Source organism: Nerophis ophidion, linkage group LG22 (assembly GCF_033978795.1).
Source record: "Nerophis ophidion isolate RoL-2023_Sa linkage group LG22, RoL_Noph_v1.0, whole genome shotgun sequence".
In the NCBI taxonomy this organism is placed as follows: domain Eukaryota; kingdom Metazoa; phylum Chordata; class Actinopteri; order Syngnathiformes; family Syngnathidae; genus Nerophis; species Nerophis ophidion.
Window position 1 is genome coordinate 40012611 of NC_084632.1, and position 20559 is coordinate 40033169.

General features: G+C 44.0%; 1 protein-coding gene across 5 annotated transcripts in view; it reads right to left on the reverse strand.

Moving 5' to 3' along the window:
- Positions 1 to 20559, reverse strand: part of bcar3 (BCAR3 adaptor protein, NSP family member) — a 189569-nt gene that overhangs the window by 39800 nt on the left and 129210 nt on the right. For 4 of the 5 annotated variants that reach the window (XM_061883825.1, XM_061883823.1, XM_061883824.1 and 1 more), the window contains 5 exons: positions 15160 to 15288; positions 5140 to 5265; positions 2915 to 3031; positions 479 to 714; positions 287 to 387 (listed from right to left, as the gene is read on the reverse strand). In XM_061883825.1, the coding sequence (XP_061739809.1) occupies positions 287 to 387; positions 479 to 714; positions 2915 to 3031; positions 5140 to 5265; positions 15160 to 15288 (709 nt within the window). Of the gene's footprint in view, positions 1 to 286; positions 388 to 478; positions 715 to 2914; positions 3032 to 5139; positions 5266 to 15159; positions 15289 to 18585; positions 18723 to 20559 lie in introns of those variants that run through there. The other variant, XM_061883827.1, reaches the window with a different exon arrangement.

Consider the following 20559-nt stretch of genomic DNA (forward strand, 5'->3'; position numbering starts at 1 on the left):
GAAAAAAATTGTTGCGGAGCAGTTAAATGAACACTTAGCGTCTAACAATCTATGTGAACATTGATTGATTGATTGATTTTTTAAGTTTTTATTTACGATTTTCACAATGTTTGGGGTTTTGTGTCAAGAATCAATGCATGTATTATTATGGCTGTACTATGCAGCGATGATAGAGTACTTTACACACATCACCAGGTCTGATTCCTCGAGTGGAAAAACGATAAGCTTGAAAACTCTCCTACTACTCCGGTCTCTTAAAGGTGACAAAAAAAGTATTTGTACTGACCAAGTGGTAGGAAGCTCTCCGACTGATGCGCTTTCAATGGCCGCCTTTTATCCTGGAGTTGATTGAGACTCGCTGGTTGGCTCCCACAACGGTCCTTCAATCTGTGAAGATTGGAACGTAAAACCATCTTTAAATTGAAGAAATTGGAGCACTGTCATATAATAAATAGGTCGTGATGTGTTGTCCACGAACCGGAGCTGGCTCCCTCGGCCCATGCAGTTATTGTGGTAGTGCGTGCCGTCCTGCACGCCGTGCGCGTGGTCGTGGGCGTGTCCGTTGGTAATGTTGAGGCTGAGGCGCTTCTGACGGCGTCGGTCCTGGTCGCTAAGCCCCGCCTCCCGATGACCGCTGGACAGCCCGTACTTCTGTTCCAAGCAGCGCAAAGGCAGTGCCCGGTTGATCGGCTGGAATATGATGGCACCTACCACCTGAAAGGGGAATGGAGTCAAGCACGCACTCCAAATCCCAACTCTTGAATTTAATTGAATTTGAGCGCACCCAGCCATGGACGGACAGAACAGACAAGTCACTGTTTTGTCTGCTCGCGGAAAACAATAACAATAATACTAATTATTATAGCGGTATAGCTCGGTTGGTAGAGTGGCCGTGCCAGCAACCTGAGGGTTGCAGGTTCGATTCCCGCTTCCGCCATCCTAGTCACTGCTGTTGTTTCCTCGGGCAAGACACTTTACCCACGTGCTCCCAGTGCCACCCACACTGGTTTAAATGTAACTTAGATATTGGGTGTCACTATGTAAAGTGCTTTGAGTCACTAGAGAAAAGCGCTATATAAATATAATTCATTCATTCATTCATAATAATATATTTTATTCGTAAAAAAGGCATTTTACGTTGAGCAAACAACCTCAAAGTGCCACAGTGTAAAAAAAAAATAGTAATAATAATAATAATAAAAGGATAATAAAAAGAAATAAAATATAAAACTAGAAACAGCCCAATAACTAGAACCAGCATGCATGTCTATAAAAAGGCTTTTTTTTTAAAAGATGGGTTTTTAAGCCTTTTTTAAAAGCATCCACAGCCTGAGGTGCCCTCAGGTGGTCAGGGAGAGCATTCCACAGACTGGGAGCAAAAGAGCAGAAAGTCCAGTCTCCCATATCATAGCTTTGTCCGTGGAGGTTGGAGAAGGTTAGCCTGTTTGGAGCGGAGGTGTTGTGTGGAGGATTTGGGGGGTGAGCAGTTCTTTGAGGTAGAGGGGGGCATTTCCATGGAGGCACTGGTGAGTTAGTAGGGAGATTTTGAATTCAATTCTGAGTGGAACAGGAAGCCAGTGAAGGGATTTGAGAGTTGGTGTGATGTGGTCATGTTTCCGCACTCTCATCAGGATCCTAGCAGCAAACATCCTAATCCACGATTTGACTCCCTCGAATGGCCTTGACGTTATGGACATTAAACTTTTTTCAACAAAACTGAAAAAGTGCCATCCATCCATCTTCTTCCGCTTATCTGAGGTCGGGTCGCAGGGGCAGGAGCCTAAGTAGGGAAGCCCAGACTTTCCTCTCCCCAGTCACTTCGTCCAGCTCTTCCCGGGAGATCCCGAGGCGTTCCCAGGCTAGCCGGGAGACATAGTCTTCCCAACGTGTCCTGGGTCTTCCCCGTGGTCTCCTACCGGTTGGACGTGCCTGAAACACTTCCATAGGGAGGCGTTCGGGTGGCATCCTGACCAGATGCCCGAACCACCTCATCTGGTTCCTCTCCATGTGGAGGAGCTTTACTTTGAGCTCCTCGCAGACGACAGAGCTTCTCACCCTATCTCTAAGGGAGACACCAACCACCCGGCGGAGGAAACTCATTTCGGTCGCTTGTACCAGCGATCTTGTCCTTTCGGTCCAAACCCAAAGCTCATGACCATTAGTGAGGATGGGAACGTAGATCGACCGGTAAACTGAGAGTTTTGCCGTCCGTCTCAGCTCCTTCTTCACTACAGCGGATCGGTACATTACTGAAGACGCCGCCTGTCGATCTCACGATCCACTCTTCCCTCACTCATCAACAAGTCTCCGAGGTACTTGAACTCCTCCACCTGGGGCAGGGTCTCTTCCCCAACCCGGAGATGGCACTACGACCTTTTCCGGGCAAGAACCATGGACTCGGACTTGTAGGTGCTGATTTCCATCCCAGTCGCTTCACTCGGCTGCGAACCGATCCAGCAAGAGCTAAAGATCCTGGCCCGATGAAGCCATCAGGACCACATCATCTGCAAAAAGCAGAGACCTAATCCTGCGGTCACCAAACCAGATCCCCTCAACGCCTTGACTGCGCCTAGAAATTCCGTTATGAACAGAATCCGTGACAAAGGGCAGCCTTTGTCAGTGGCTTAAGAAAAATCCAAAGTGTGAGTACTAGAACTGGGTTTTTATTTTTGTGCTTTGTCTTAACCCTTTTGTTTGTGTTTTACACTTTTCTCTACTTTTCTTCAAAAGCCTAACCAGGGACAAGGGTTGCAAATTAGCCTGCGGCTCAAAGTCTTATGTACTTTGACATCAGTTACCTACGTGTAGCAATGTTTCATTGTCCCTGTCAAATAAAGACATAAATAAAAACAATATTTTGAATGGAGTTTCTCTACAGAAGCAGATTATCTTTAAAAGTGAGAGTCGGACCTACCTGGGAGACCGGTTTTCTGTTCCCTACGTAGTATCTTATTAGAGCTGGAACACTGTCAAATCCTTCCCGCTCCAGACGGTACTCGACTCTGGAATAGGCTTCGTTCAACATCACAATCTGAGGGGGAGAAGTGTGGTATCAAGTTAGTACATTTATTCCGTACAGCTGTGGTCCCCAACCACCGGCGCGGGAACCGATGCGGGTCCGTGACGCATTTTCTACCAGGCCGCAAAGAAACGATTATTAATTCATAAACTACCGCATTTTCTCTGACTTAACCTTCGCCTGTCCCACTAAACACACCCATAACTCCTTCCTTCCGCACTCCATACAGCTTTATAATCATACAGCAATAGATATTTGTCCATTACCAGTTAGCAAACAATACCAAAGTTACCAAACCTTGTTTTAGTATGTTTTTTGTTTGATTGATTTATTGATTGATTGATTGATTGAAACTTGTATTAGTAGATTGCACAGTACAGTACATACTGCGTACAATTGACCACTAAATGGTAACACCCGAATAAATTTTTCAACTTGTTTATGTCGTGATCCACGTTAATCGATCTATGGTAAGGTGGTGAGGACAAACATGACACAAAACAAAACTCCCCAATTGTTAGAAAGCCCCCCGTCCTACTAGTCTTGGCGGTTGTTGAACCCACCATAGTGTGGACTGTTTATTTCCATGTCAAATCTTCCACTCCTTCTTTGTCTCATTTTGTCCACCAAACGTTTTATGCTGTGCGCGAATGCACAAAGGTGCGCTTTGTCGACATTATTGAGTGCTGATCGGCCATATTTGGTCAGTGCGTGACGGCAAGCTAATCCATGCTAACGTGCTATTTACGGGCGGCATAGCTAGGTTGGTAGAGTGGCCGTGCCAGCAACTTGAGGGTTCCGGGTTCGATTCCCCGCTTCCGCCGTCCTACTCACTGTGGTTGTGTCCTTGTGCAAGACATTTTACCCATTTTACACTGGTTTAAATGTAACTTAGGTATTGCGTTTCACTATGTAAAGCGCTTTGAGTCACTCGAGAAAAGCGCTATATAAATATAATTCAAATATAAATACAATTCGATTTAGGCTAGCAGTATGCATACTTGCCAACCTTGAGACCTCCGAATTCGGGAGATGGGGGTGTTGGGGGCGTGGTTGGAGGGGACAGGATTGAGGTGCAGGCAGCATACTTCTTCCCCTTCGAGCTGTCCTGGATGAAATGAAATTCTTTGTTTCCATTTCGGAACTTGCAAGCGTATTTCTTCTCCTTCCTCGCCGTTGCCACGTCTCTTCCTCGTTCTTCTGCTCCGTCTCCTTCTTGTTGTGTGTGCAGCTACGCACCGAGCTCCAAAAGCCGTAGATGTTATTGTAGCGTCCTGGAAGAGTTAGTGCTGCAAGGGCTTCTGGGTATTTTATTCACGGTGGCGTCTGCCTCACAATACGAAGGTCCTGTGTGGAGTTTGCATGTTCTCCCCGTGACTGCGTGGGTTCCCTCCGGGTACTCCGGCTTCCTCCCACTTCCAAATACATGCACCTGGGGATAGGTTGCTTGGGAACACTAAATTGGCCCTAGTATGTGAATGTTGTCTGTCTATCTGTGTTGGCCCTGCGATGAGGTGGCGACTTGTCCAGGGTGTACCCCGACTTCCGCCCGATTGTAGCTGAGATAGGCGCCAGCGCCCCCCGCGACCCCGAAAGGGAATAAGCGGTAGAAAATGGATGGATGGATGGTGTTTATGCTGTGTTACGGTGCGGAAGTTCTCCCGAAATGGTGTGGGTTCACAGTGTGGCGCATATTTGTAACGGTGTTGAAGTTGTTTATACGGCCACCCTCAGTGTGACCTGTATGCCTGTTGACCAAGTATGCCTTGCATTCACTTGTGTTTGTGTGTGTTTGATAGTAGGCTAATATAACTAATTTGGACACTTACGTCATGTGTTGCCTTCTTTTTAAGACTTATATAATACGTAATCCAAACAACCATTCGGGAATTAAAGGCCATCTTACCTTTTTGTTCAATCAATCAATCAATCAATCAATCAATCAATCAATGTTTATTTATATAGCCCTAAATCACAAGTGTCTCAAAGGGCTGCACAAGCCACAATGACATCCCCGGTTCAGAGCCCACATTAGGCCAAGGAAAAACTCACAACCCAGTGGGACGTCAATATGAATGACTATGAGAAACCTTGGAGAGGACCCGAAGATTTGGTCTTACCTTTTTGTTGATTTTAAAATGCTGGGCTGTATTCCGCCACTGGCAAGTTAGAACGTAACTTCCCGGACTGGACAGCGAGTCTCGGACCAGGAAATCGCCATCTCGTTGCACAAAGTTTTCAGCAACCTGTTAGGACCGTCGAAACGTTAGGTGTGCAAACATGGAACACGTGTACACACACAGGGAATCACTTGTCTAGGGTAGTGATTCTCAAACTCTGGTACGTTTACCACTAGTGGTATGCGGGCTCCATCTGGTGCAGGGGTTTCCAACGTACGGCAAACAGGTTTAACCCAACCCACGGCCCCATATGAGTTGGGAAATTGTGTTAGATGTAAATATAAACAGAATACAATGATTTGCAAATCCTTTTCAACCCATATTCAGTTGAATGCACTACAAAGACAAGATATTCGATGTTCAAACTCATAAACTTTGTTTTTTTTTTGCAAATAATAATTAACTTAGAATTTCATGACTGCAACACGTGACAAAGTAGTTGGGAAAGGGCATGTTCACCACTGTGTTACATCACCTTTTCTTTTAACAACACTCAACAAACGTTTGGGAACTGAGGAAACTAATTGTTGAAGCTTTGAAAGTGGAATTCTTTCTCAGTCTTGTTTTATGTAGAGCTTCAGTCGTTCAACAGTCCGGGGTCTCCGCTGTCGTGTTTTACGCTTCATAATGCGCCACACATTTGCGATGGGAGACCGGTCTGGACTGCAGATGGGCCAGGAAAGTACCCGCACTCATATTTTACAAAGCCACGCTGTTGTAACACGTGCTGAATGTGGCTTGGCATTCTCTTGCTGAAATAAGCAGGAGCGTCCATGAAAAAGACGGCGCTTCGATGGCAGCATATGTTGTTCCAAAACCTGTATGTACCTTTCAGCATTAATGGTGCCTTCACAGATGTGTAAGTTACCCATGCCTTGGGCACTAATGCACCCCCATACCATCACAGATGCTGGCTTTTCAACTTTGCGTCAATAACAATCTGGATGGTTCGCTTCCCCTTTGGTCCGGATGACACGATGTCGAATATTTCCAAAAAGTATTTGAAATGTGGACTCGTCAGACCACAGAACACTTTTCCACTTTGCATCAGTCCATCTTAGTGGATCTCGGGCCCAGAGAAGCCTGCTGCGTTTCTGGATGTTGTTGATAAATGGCTTTCGCTTTGCATAGTAGAGCTTTAACTTGCACTTACAGATGTAGCGACAAACTGTATTTATTTTCAGTGGTTTTCTGAAGTGTTCCTGAGCCCATGTGGTGATATCCTTTAGAGATTGATGTCGGTTATATTGCCTACGAGCCTTCAAATGGTGAAAATATGTCAGGTCAAACCGGGGGGGGGGGGGTTGGTGGCCAAGTGATGCAATGATGGCGCTGTAGAGATCATGACTTTGAAAGGTCGACTGAGGCCTGATTTTTCCCTCTGGATGACCCGTCTGTTCATTTCCTGTACAGCTTGTCCCTTTAGGGCGGTGTTTTTATCTAATTTCGCCTATTCGGGTTTAGAATATTTATTGCAAACAATTAATTATAGTCTGCAAATGAAGTGTTGTTTTTGAGTGTCGGTGCAGTCTAGAGCTCGGCAGAGTAACCGTGCAACACACTTCCATATCAGTAGCTGGCAGACGGTAACTAAAGTCGGAAGGCAGGGTGAAGGTAAAAAGGTGTCAAATGCTTAAAGCAAAAATAAACAAAAGGTGAGTGCCCCTGAGAAATGGCATTGAAGCTTAAGGAAGGCTATGCAGAACTAAACTAAAACTGAACTGGTTACAAAGTAAACAAAAACAGAATCCTGGACGACAGCAAAAACTTACTGTACATCCAAACATAGTGAGGTAGATAGACAGATAGTACTTTATTGATTCCTTCAGGAGAGTTCCCTCAGGAAAATTTAAAACTCCAGCAACAATGTACAGAGTTAAGATTGAATTTAAAAAAGTAAAAAGTAAATAATGGGGGTATTTTAGGGCGCTGTTTTTATCTAACTTGTTTCGCAAAATATTTTTATTAGCGCATTTCTAGAATTTCCGCCGGGTCAAACTCGTTTCGCCAAATAATTAGCATATGCCTAGAATTTCCACCGGGTCAAACTCGTCACGTCACGAGTGACACTTCACCTGTCATTATTTTCAAAATGGAGGAGGCTGATTTCAATCATTTGAAATCACATAAAGGGAAGAAGATTAAGAGCTATTCAGTAGGATTCAAGGTCCCAGCTATTGAACATGCTAAAAAGAACAGTAAGCAGCTATGTTTTATTAATATACCGTAGCTGCGTGTGTCAAATATGAGTCATTAAATGACTCCCGCCTCCTGGTGGTAGAGGGCGCTAGTGATCCTTCTTGGGACTACTCGGCTGCAGAAGAAGTGACAACAAGTGCAGTGATATGTGCCGGGAACGGATGTGACGCGGGGGGTGCACGACGGACCTTTTAGGATGTAACACCAGTGTATTATTTATACAATAACACTTCATGGTGGCAGCGGTGGGATAAAGAGATCACTCACGGAGCAGAACGAGAGGGGGAGTTGTCCGAGGGTAATTCTGTCGTTGTCCGCAATACAAGTGAGGAGCCGAGCTAACTGATAGCAGTTTTCTAAACTGGACTTTCAATCGAAGCAGGGGGTAATAAAGGAAGATCTCCATCGAGACAGAGAGACTTTTAAAACCGAAGAAAGATAAGGAAGACTTCTATAAACAAGTTATCGATGCTTTTGATCAGAAGGAGATGCTTTTCATAATATCCTTACATCACACTCAAATTTTTAAGCGCAGGCCTAAATTTACCGCATGCCTTTGGTAAACGCCGGAGGGAGAAGAGGTTTTAAATTAATTAGCGCCCCGGCGGCAATTCAAGGAAATACGGCATGTTTATTTTATCACACAACTCTTATGCTTAAGGGCCATTGCTATAGTTATTATCAATTGTGCTGAAGTTGTACTCTTTCTATCTGTGCGAAGGGACATCGTCTCTTATCAGTGTTCTCAGACCCTGAATCATGAAACTGCTACAGGAAAATACGGGAAAAAATTGGAAAAAGCCACCAAAATAGAAGCGCAAGAGAAGAACTAAAACACTACACACAGGAAATCACCCCAAAAACTCAAAATAAGTCAGGGGCTGATGTGACAGGTGGTGATAAGAGTTATAGTGATGGTTATGGTCTAAAGTCATATCCAACAAGTGCGACGAAGACGTTTTACTGTCAACTGAGTTTCGTTTTTTAATAATGTCTGCTGGGGGTGTACCTCTGCATTTTTTTCAACGCAAAAAATGTACCTTGGCTCAAAAAAGGGTTTAAAAACACTGCTTTAGGGTCACTTTGGAGCCGGAGCCCTGGACCTTCCTGACCGAGGCCAACAGAACACGATGGTATGTTCTGTTTGAGAAACACTTATTTGGGACGGGCCGCATTATTTGTTGTGTACATAGTTATTAAATCAGAACTGCCTGAGGCCTCAAGCAGCCCATAATATTATTGTTTGAAGACACCCTGTGGTGCCCGATGGGCCAGTACTTGGACCAGTACTTGACTACTTTCCAGTGAGGGTTGGACTCCGCCAAGGCTGCACTTTGTCACCGATTCTGTTCATAACTTTTATGGACCGAATTTCTAGGCGCAGTCAAGGCGTTGAGGGGATCCGGTTTGGTGGCTGCAGGATTAGGTCTCAGTTTTCTGCAGATGATGTGGTCCTGATGGCTTCATCTGACCAGGATCTTCAGCTCTCGCTGGATCTGTCCACAGCCGAGTGTGAATTGAGTGGGATGAGAATCAACACGTCCAAGTACGAGTCCGTGGTTCTTGCCCGGAAATGGGTGGAGTGCCATCTCCGGGTTGGGGAGGAGACCCTGCCCCAAGTGGAGGAGTTCAAGTACCTAGGAGTCTTGTTCACGAGTGAGGGAAGAGTGGATGGTGAGATCGACAGTTCTGTTGGCAGTGGGCGATTTTACTTCTGACAGGATGTGGGCTTGGTTTGGCGCCAGACTTCCATCTGATGGTTCGCCACAAAACACGGAACGTAAACAGCTCAACTCCGCAACTGGTGAATCGGGTCTTAATCGGTACAAATTATGATGATGTTACCCTGAAGTGCCGTATGGGTCGGTACCTATTCTTATCAATTTGTAGTGAATTCCGCGATACCATTTCGCAATTCAACATGTTACTACTTCAACATTTCTCCAGCGATTTGAAAAATTCCAACACCATCCAGCCACTATACAGCCTGTTTGGAAATGGTGTGCTCTACTTCAACAATTCTAAAAAAGAATTCCTAGATTTTCCAGAAATCCTGGTTTTCCAAAGGCCGATTTCCACCCTTTTTTCTGGCGACTACTTACCAGTTAGGGTTGGACTCCGCCAAAGCTGCCCTTTGTGACCGATTCTGTTCATAACTTTTACGGACAGAATTTCTAGGCGCAGTCAAGGCGTTGAGGGTGTCCGGTTTGGTGGCTGCAGGATTAGGTCTCAGTTTTTTGCAGATGATGTGGTCCTGATGGCTTCGTCTGGCCGGGATCTTCAGCTCTCGCCGGATCTGTCCACAGCTGAGTGTGAATTGACTAGGATGAGAATCAACACGTCCAAGTCAGAGTCCATGGTTCTCACCCGGAAATGAGTGGAGTGCCATTTCCGGGTTAGGGTGGAGACCCTGCCCCAAGTGGAGGAGTTCAAGTACCCCGGAGTCTTGTTCACGAGTGAGGGAAGAGTGGATGGTGAGATCGACTGTCCCGTTGGCAGTGGGCGATAACTGCTCCTCGGCGAATTTATTTTACTTCTGACAGGATGTGGGCTTGGTTTGGCGCCGGACTTCCATCTGATGGTTCGCCACAAAACACGGAACGTAAACAGCTCAACTCCGCAACTGGAGAATCGGGTCTTAATCGGTACAAATTATGATGATGTTACCCTGAAGTGCCGTATGGGTCGGTACCTATTCATATCCATTTGTAGTGAATTCCGCGATACCATTTCGCAATTCAACATGTTACTACTTCAACATTTCTCCACCGATTTGAAAAATTCCAACACCATCCAGCCACCATACAGCCTGTTTGGAAATGGTGTGCTCTACTTCAACAATTCTAAAAAAGAATTCCTAGATTTTCCAGAAATCCTGGTTTTCCAAAGGCCGATTTCCACCCTTTTTTCTGGCGACTACTTTCCAGTGAGGGTTGGACTCCGCAAAGGCTGCCCTTTGTGACCGATTCTGTTCATAACTTTTATGGACAGAATTTCTAGGTGCAGTCAAGGCGTTGAGGGGATCCGGATTGGTGGCTGCAGGGTTAGGTCTCAGTTTTCTGCAGATGATGTGGTCCTGATGGCTTCATCTGACCAGGATCTTCAGCTCTCGCTGGATCTGTTCGCAGCCGAGTGTGAATTTACTGGGATGGGAATCAGCACCTCCAAGTCCGAGTCCATGGTTCTCGCCCGGAAATGGGTGGAGTGCCATTTCCGGGTTGGGGAGGAGACCCTGCCCCCAAGTGGAGGAGTTCAAGTACCTCGGAGTCTTGTTCACGAGTGAGGGAAGAGTGGATGGTGAGATCGACAGTTCTGTTGGCAGTGGGCGATAACCGCCCCTCGGCGAATTTATTTTACTTCTGACAGGATGTGGGCTTGGTTTGGCGCCAGACTTCCATCTGATGGTTCGCCACAAAACATGGAACGTAAACAGCTCAACTCCGCAACTGGAGAATCGGGTCGTAATCGGTACAAATTATGATGATGTTACCCTGAAGTGCCGTATGGGTCGGTACCTATTCATATCCATTTGTAGTGAATTCCAAGAATTCCGCAATACCATTTCTCAATTCAACATGTTACTACTTCAACATTTCTCCACCGATTTGAAAAATTCCAACACCATCCAGCCACCATCCAGCCTGTTTGGAAATGGTGTGCTGTACTTCAACAATTCATAAAAAAAAAAAATCCAGGATTTTCCAGAAATCCTGGTTTTCCAAAGCCCGATTTCCAACCTTTATTCTGGCGACTACTTAACCAGTGAGGGTTGGACTCCGCAAAGGCTGCCCTTTGTGACCGATTCTGTTCATAACTTTTATGGACATAATTTCTAGGCACAGTCAAGGCGTTGAGGGGATCCGGTTTGGTGGCTGCAGGATTAGGTCTCTGTTTTTTGCAGATGATGTGGTCCTGATGGCTTCATCTGACCGGGATCTTCAGCGCTCACTGGATCGGTTCGCAGCCGAGTGTGAATTTACTGGGATGGGAATCAGCACCTCCAAGTTCGAGTCCATGGTTCTCGCCCGAAAATGGGTGGAGTGCCATCTCAGGGTTGGGGAGGAGACTCTGCCCCAAGTGGAGGAGTTCAAGTACCTAGGAGTCTTGTTCACGAGTGAGGGAAGAGTGGGCAGTGGGCGATAAACCCCCCTCGGCATCACTGTACCTTAGATGAACCAAAACAGATAACAGTACTAAACTGCCCTCCCGGTAACAGTTCGAGATGCCACCTCAGTAGAAGCATTTAAGTCTCACCTTAAAACTCATCTGTATACTATAGCCTTTAAATAGACCTCCTTTTTAGACCAGTTGATCTGCCGCTTCTTTTCTTTTTCCTATGTCCCCCCCTCCCTTGTGGAGGGGGTCCGGTCCGATGACCATGGATGAAGTACTGGCTGTCCAGAGTCGAGACCCAGGATGGACCGCTCGTCGGGACCCAGGATGGACCGCTCGCCTGTATCGGTTGGGGACATCTCTACGCTGCTGATCCGCTTGAGATGGTTTCCTGTGGACGGGACTCTCACTGCTGTCTTGGAGCCACTATGGATTGAACTTTCACAGTATCATGTTAGACCCGCTCGACATCCATTGCTAGAGGGGGGGGTTGCCCACATCTGAGGTCCTCTCCAAGGTTTCTCATAGTCAGCATTGTCACTGGCGTCCCACTGGATGTGAATTCTCCCTGCCCACTGGGTGTGAGTTTTCCTTGCCCTTTTGTGGGTTCTTCCGAGGATGTTGTAGTCGTAATGGTTTGTGCAGTCCTTTGAGGCATTTGTGATTTGGGGCTATATAAATAAACATTGATTGATTGATTGATTGATAGATTGATTGATGAATTGCGAAAATATTTTGCTTAATGACAGGATGTGGGCTTGGTTTTGGCGCCGGACTTCCATCTGATGGTTCGTCACAAAACACGAAACGTAAACAGCTCAGCTCCGCAACTGCAGAACCGGGTCGTGCAGATAATGATGATGTCACCCTGAAGTGCCGTATGGGTCGGTACCTGTTCGTATCCATTCGTAGTGGGCGGAGCCTGGCTTCAAAAAACGCATTTCGCCCTAAACCATTAAGTTGTAATTACGTCACTTTAGATCAGTGTTTTTTCAACCTTTTTTGAGCCAAGGCACATTTTTTGCGTGAAAAAAAATCTGGAAGCACCACCAGTAGAAATCATTAAAAAACGAAACTCAGTTGACAGTAAAAAGTCGACTTTAAAGCATAACCAAGCATGCATCACTATAGCTCTTGTCTCAAAGTAGGTGTACTGTCACCACCTGTCACATTACGCCCTGACTTATTCGGACTTTTTTGCTGTTTTCCTTGTGTGTAGTGTTTTAGTTCCTGTCTTGCGCTCCTATTTTGGTGGCTTTTTCTCTCTTTTTGGTATTTTCCTGTAGCAGTTTCATGTCTTCCGTTGTGTGATATTTCCCGCACCTACTTTGTTTTAGCAATCAAGAATATTTCAGTTGTTTTTATCCTTCTTTCATGTTCGGATGTACATTGTGGACGCGGTCTTTGCTCCACAGGAAGTCTTTGCTGTTGTCCAGCATTCTGTTTTTGTTTACTTTGTAGCCAGTTTTAGTTTCGTTCTGCATAGCCCTCCCTAAGCTTCAATGCCTTTTATATAGATAGAAATATTCAATTGTTATTAGTGTTAATCTTTGGGCACCTCGTCAGTCAATTCTGATTTTTGGGGTAAGGATTTGATTCCTAATAAATACGTGATTCAACACGATTCTTGCATTGTATTATTTTGTGAATACATTCTCACACATGGTTTTCTGTCTTCTTCTTCCTTTCACATTTTTCACCCGATTCAAACCGTTCCTACTTCAAACTGTTCAGCCTATTCTGGAATCAAGAGCTTTCGCTTGAAAAATTCCAAAAATTCCAAGTTTTCCGGGACATTTTCCCCATTCAAAATGAATTGGCCATTTTTCAAACTTCCACCATTTACACATTTTTCAACCAATTCAAACCATTCCACCTTCAACACATTCCACCATTCTGGAAACGGAAACTAATCAAATTCCAAGTTTAAAAAATTCCAGGATTTTTCAGAAATCCTGGTTTTCCAAAGCCTGATTTCCACCCTTTTTTCTGGCGACTACTCCTCCCACATTTTTCAACCAATTCAAACCATTCCACCTTCAACACATTCCACCATTCCGGAAACTCAAACTAATCAAATTCCAAGTTAAAAAAATTCCAGGATTTTCCAGAAATCCTGGTTTTCCAAAGCCCGATTTCCACCCTTTTTTCTGGCGACTACTCCTCCCACATTTTTCAACCCACTTCAACTGTTCTGCCGTCAAAACATTCCTCTTGTTCATGACTAAAAACAAAGTTGTTTTTGAAATGGCGAAAAATTACCGGTTTTCCCTAAATTCCAGGAATTCTGTAATACCATTTCTCAATTCAACATGTTACTACTTCAACATTTATGCACCGATTAAAAAAATTCCAACACCATCCAGCCACTATACAGCCTGTTTGGAAATTTTGTGCTGTACTTCATCAATTCTGAAAATTTTTTCCAGGATTTTCCAGAAATCCTGGTTTTCCAAAGCCTTATTGCCACCATTTTTTTTGCCATTTCAAAAACAACTTTTTTTTTAGTCCTGGTTAAGAGGAATGTTTTGACGGCGGAAGGGTTGAAGTGGGTTGAAAAATGTGGGAGGAGTAGTCGCCAGAATAAAGGGTGTAATTGGGCTTCGCAAAACCAGGATTTCTAGAAAATCCTGGTTTTCCAAAGCCCGATTCCCACCTTTTTTTCTGGCGACTACTCCTCCCACATTTTTCAACCCACTTCAACCGTTCCACCATCAAAACATTCTTCTTAATTAGGACAAAAAACAAAGTTTTTTTTCGAACTGGAAAAAAAATCCTGTTTTTTCCTAAATTCCAGGAATTCCGTACTACCATTTCTCAATTCAACATGTTTCCACCGACTTGAAAAATTCCAACACCATCCAGCCACTATACAGCCTGTTTGGAAATTTTGTGCTGTACTTCATCAATTCTGAAATTTTTTTCCAGGATTTTCCAGAAATCCTGGTTTTCCAAAGCCCTATTGCCACCATTTATTCTGGCGACTACTCCTCCCACATTTTTCAACCCACTTCAACCGTTCCACCGTCAAAACATTCCTCTTAATTAGGGCAAAAAACAAAGTTTTTTTCCGAACTGGGAAAAAATTCAATTTTTTTCCTAAATTCCAGGAATTCCGTAATACTATTTCTCAATTCAACTTGTTACTACTTCAACATTTCTGCACCGATTTAAAAAAATTCCAACACCATCCAGCCTCTATACAGCCTGTTTGGAAATTTTGTGCTGTACTTCATCAATTCTGAAATTTTTTTCCAGGATTTTCCAGAAATCCTGGTTTTGCAAAGCCCGATTTCCACCCTTTTCTCTGGCGACTACTCCTCCCACATTTTTCAACCTACTTCAATCGTTCCACCATCAAAACATTCTTCTTAATTAGGACAAAAAACTAAGTTTTTTTTCGAACTGGAAAACAATTCCTGTTTTTTCCTAAATTCCAGGAATTCCGTAATACCATTTCTCAACTCAACATGTTACTACTTCAACATTTTTCGACCGATTTAAAAAATTCCAACAACATCCAGCCTCTATACAGCCCGTTTGGAAATTGTGTTCTCTAATTCAACAATTCTAAAAACAAATTCCAAGTTTAACATGTTTTTGCCTAATCTCCCTAAGAGAAGGACGACGGACATGATGAAGTTTTACCTGCCGGGGTATGGCTCCGTGGTACCAAGCGTGGCTTCTCGGCTCCTCGCAGTTCATCTTAAGTTCTTCCTCCAGCTCTCTGCGCAGCTTCTCTGATGGACCATCAAGGATGAACTGGTCTTGGGAAAACTGCAATAAAATTACAGAAAGAGAAAAAAGAACAACATTAATTTATAAATCTTTGAACGGTATTTTTTTCACAACCCACAAAAATATTTCAAAGCTCACAGTTCGCAAAGGCAAACTTTCTGTGATCGTAAAACAAAGGCATTGGAATTTTAGCCCAAGAAATAGTAGCAAACATTTGAGTCAATTGAATAATGAATTAATAGCAATGAGATCATTATGTAATTTTATTGGAGAAGGCATTTGACTGAGTACCCTGGGAAGTTCTCAGAAAGTATGGGGTACCGGGCTAGTCGGATTGTGGTGGTCCACTCTCTGTACGATCAGTGTCAAAACTCGGTCCGCATTGCCGGCGGTAAGTCAGACCCCTTTCCAGTGAGGGTTGGACTCCGCCAAGGCTGCCCTTTGTCACCCATCCTGTTCATAACTTTCATGGACAGAATTTCTTGGCGCATCCAGGAATCCAGGATTAGGTCTCTGCGTTTTGCAGATGATCTGGTCCTTATGGCGTCATCTGGCCAGGATCTACAGCTCTCCCTTGATCGGTTGGGACTGGAATCCGCACTTCCAAGTCTGAGTCCATGGTTCTCGCCCGGAAAAGGGTGGATTTCCATCTCCGGGTTGGGGAGGAGACCCTGCCCCAAGTGGAGGAGTTCAAGTACCTCGGAGTCTTGTTCGCGATTGAGGGAAGAGTGGATCGTGAGATGAACAGGCGGATCTGTGCGGCGTCTTCAGTAATGCGGACGCTGTATCGATCCATTGTGGTGAAAAAGGAGCTGAGCCGGAAGGCAAAGCTCTCAATTTACCGGTCGATCTGCATTCCCATCCTCACCTATGGTCATGAGCTTTGGGTCATGACCGAAAGGACAAGATCACGGGTACAAGCGGCCAAAATGAGTTTCCTCCGCCGAGTGGCGGGTCTCTCCCTTAGAGATAGGGTGAGAAGCTCTGTCATCCGGGAGGAACTCAAAGTAAAGCCGCTGCTCCTCCACATGGAGAGGAGCCAGATGAGGTGGTTCGGGCATCCGAATACCTCACTAGGGAGGTGTTTCATGCACATATGGGGAAGACCCAGGACTTTGTCTCCCGGCTGGCCTGGGAACGCCTCTGGATCCCCCGGGAGGAGCTGGACGAAGTGGCTGGGGAGAGGGAAGTCTGGGCTTCCCTGCTTAGGCTGCTGCCCCCGCAACCCAACCTTGGATAAGCGGAAGAAGATGGATGGATATAACTTATTACCAAAACGTAAAAGTACTATTGCTTTATTCGCCACAAAGTAAACTGAACAGCTGAACACAGTTTACCTTCATAATTTATACTATTGTATTTTTTTTTTTGTTAATGAGATGGCATTAATTAGCATTTTTTTATTATTTATTTACAATATTTCTATATGTTTGCAGAAACCGGAAGATTCCGATTAAGTCAAAAGATTCTGGCAAGACAATTGCTAAAAAAAAAAAATCAAAACTAATGAGTTTGATTGTTTTTTAATGTGGTATTCAGTGAAGAATCTTAAATTGTGAGCAAATATGGGACATTTTATAGTTGTGCTGTTCAGTTTGAAGGTTGGCAAATGTGTTAGATGTAAATATAAATGGAATACAAATCATTTTCAACCCATATTCAGTTGAATATGCTACAAAGACAACATATTTGATGTTCAAACTGATAAACGTTTTTTTTTTTTGCAAATAATAATTAACTTAAAATTTCATGGCTGCAACATGTGCCAACGTAGTTGGGAAAGGGCATGTTCACCACTGTGTTACATCACCTTTTCTTTTAACGACACTCAATAAACGTTTGGGAACTGAGGAAACTAATTGTTGAAGCTTTGAAAGTGGAATTCTTTCCCATTCTTGTTTTATGTAGAGCTTCAGTCGTTCAACAGTCCGGGGTCTCCGCTGTCGTATTTTACGCTTCATAATGCAACACACATTTTTTATGGGAGACAGGTCTGGACTGCAGGCGGGCCAGGAAAGTACCCGCACTCTTTTTTTTTACGAAGCCACACTGTTTTAACACATGCTGAATGTGGCTTGGCATTGTCTTGCTGAAATAAGCAGGGGCGTCCATGAAAAAGACGGTGCTTAAATGGCAGTATATGTTATTCCAAAACCTGTATGTACCTTTCAGCATTAATGGTGCCTTCACAGATGTGTAAGTTACCCATGCCTTGGGCACTAATGCACCCCCATACCATCACAGATGCTAGCTTTTCAACTTTGCGTCAATAACAGTCTAGATAGTTCGCTTCCCCTTTGGTCCGGATGACACGATATCGAATATTTCCAAAAACAATTTGAAATGTGGACTCGTCAGACCACAGAACACTTTTCCACTTTGCATCAGTCCATCTTAGATGATGTCGGGCCCAGAGAAGTCGGCGGCGTTTCTGGATGTTGTTGATAAATGCTTTAGGTTTGTATAGTAGAGCTTTAACTTGCACTTACAGATGTAGCGACAAACTGTATTTAGTGACAGTGGTTTTCTGAAGTGTTCCTGAGCCCATGTGGTGATATCCTTTGGAGATTGATGTCTGTTTTCAACGTTAGTTTCCGGCCATGCCGCTTACGTGGAGGGATTTCTCCAGATTCTCTGAACCTTTTGATGATATTATGCAACGAAGATGTTGAAATCCCTAAATTCCTTGCAATTGCACTTTGAGAAACGTTGTTCTTAAACCGTTTGACTATTTGCTCACACAGTTGTGGACAAAGGGGTGTACCTCGCCCCATCCTTTCTTGTGAAAGACTGAGCATTTTTTTGGGAAGCTGTTTTTATACCCAATCATGGCACCCACCTGTTCCCAATTAGCCTGCACACCTGTGGGATGTTCCAAATAAGTGTTTGATGAGCACTCCTCAACTTTATCAGTATTTATTGCCACCTTTCCCAACTTCTTGTCATCAAATTCCAATGATTTTTTGCAAAAAAAACAATGTTTATCAGTTTGATGATCAAATATGTTGTCTTTGTAGCATATTCAACTGAATATGGGTTGAAAAGGATTTGCAAATCATTGTATTCTGTTTATATTTACATTTAACACAATTTCCCAACTCATATGGAAACAGGGATTGTACAGCGGAGGACAGAGGAGTGCTGGCAGGAATCCACACACAAACACTCCTAACACACCCTAAACACTCACAAGAACATGGTCTCACTGACTAGGACATTTCTTTTATGCATCAAATTATTTTTTTTCCAAACAAGAAAAAGCATTTTCGTCCGATGTATCAGTGAGGTGATGCTCATACGGAGCTAGAAGTAGCCAGAACAAACACACACACTTACGTGGTAGCTACTGGGTCTCTGCATGGTTCCCAACTGAAACAAGGCCTTCATAGCCAAGAAGCACAAAGTCTTCTAAGATCCTTGCAGACTTCTTTCAAACGGCCTTTCTAAGGCTGTTAGCACTCTCTCACTTTTGCTTTCCGTTTTCCACCCGCTGCTTTCTAATGGCGGCCCCGCCCGAGCGCTACCAGGACCTGACGCAGGTGTACACACCCTCACCTGACGCAGGTGTACACATCCTCACCTGACGCAGGCAGATACCCTGAACATGAACTGTTGCGATCCTTTAAAACAGGGGTGTCGAACTCAAATACAGAGCGGGACAAAATGTAAAACTGAACAAAGCCGCGGGCCAAGGTTGAACAAACTAACCTTTTAATAGGGACCCAAACAGGTTTTTTTATTAAATATTGAACAAGCAAGGCTTATATAACTTTATAGTGACCTGCAAAATCCAGTTTCAAATAATAATAATAAAAATGTAAAGATCAAAATAAACTTTTTTTCCACAGGCTAATAATACATTTGAAAATAAAACAACAATGAATGACTCAAACATTCAAGCCTTGAAATAGCAAGAGAAAGTGCGTGAATAAAACGTTAATTAGGGCTCAGTTTGCGACACGGATTTGCTTTAAAACTAAATATGGAACAAGCGACGCTTATATAGCTTAATAGTGCAAAATCCACGTTCAAAAAAGAAACGAAAAAACATCAATAGTATATTAAATAAAATTTGAATGAAAAATGTTATGCCTCTTTTCTACTTCTGAGGTAAATATCAACATTAACTTTTTCCACAGGCTAATAAATTAAAAAATTAAATAACAATGAGGTGGGCGGGGTTTGGGGGGGTAGGGTATGGTGGTAGCGTCCCGTAAGAGTTAGTGCTGCAAGGAGTTCCGGGTATTTAGGGACGGCGTGGCGCAGTGGGAGAGTGGCCGTGCGCAACCCGAGGGTCACTGGTTCAAATCCCACCTAGAACCAACCTCGTCACGTCTGTTGTGTCCTGAGCAAGACACTTCACCCTTGCTCCTGATGGGTGCTGGATGGCGCCTTGCATGGCAGCTCCCTCCATCAGTGTGTGAATGTGTGTGTGAATGGGTAAATGTGGAAGTAGTGTCAAAGCGCTTTGAGTACCTTGAAGGTAGAAAAGCGCTATACAAGTACAACCCATTTATCATTTACCATTTATTTGTTCTGTTGTGTTACAGTGTGGATGTTCTGCCGAAATGTGTTTGTCATTCCTATTTGGTGTGGGTTCGCAGTGTGGCGCATATTTGTTACAGTGTTCAAGTGGTTTATACGGCCACCCTCAGTGTGACCTGCATGGCTGTTGACCAAGTATGAATTGCGATCACTTGTGTGTGTCTGTGAAAGCCATAGATATTTTGTGATTGGGCCGGCACGCAAATTCAGTGGCTTTAAGGCACGCCCAGAGAATTGTTGTCCGGGTGGAAATCGGGAGAAAGGTTGCCAGGTAGATTTTCGGGAGGGGAACTGAACTTCAGGAGTCATTCAGGGAAATCGGGAGTGTTGGCAAGTATGAGTATTAGCGGTGAATGTGGTGTTATAATATGTTATATTGTCATTATACCGGCCAGCTCTAATGTTAATTTGATATTGCCTCAAGGGCCAAATTAAATTACATGGCGGACCGAAATTGGCCCGTTGGCCGGAGTTTGACACCCATGCTTTAAAATCTCACTTTAGGTTACAGCCTCAATTCCTTGTCTTTGTTGGACGTGGTTATGATAAAATGTGCATAATGGGCCATGCAAAAAGTAAGTAAAAATCATAAAAAGACGAAAAACAAATATGTTTAAGATTTATTTTGTCGCTGTTTTTTTTTTTAATGTCACAAACAAAACTGCTTTTAGAGGGAGGGGCGGAGCACCTGCTGCTAGTTGAGAAGAGGGACACGCGCTTTTCCATACATTTGTCACTATAGTCTTTTTTCAGCAGGCGAACTAC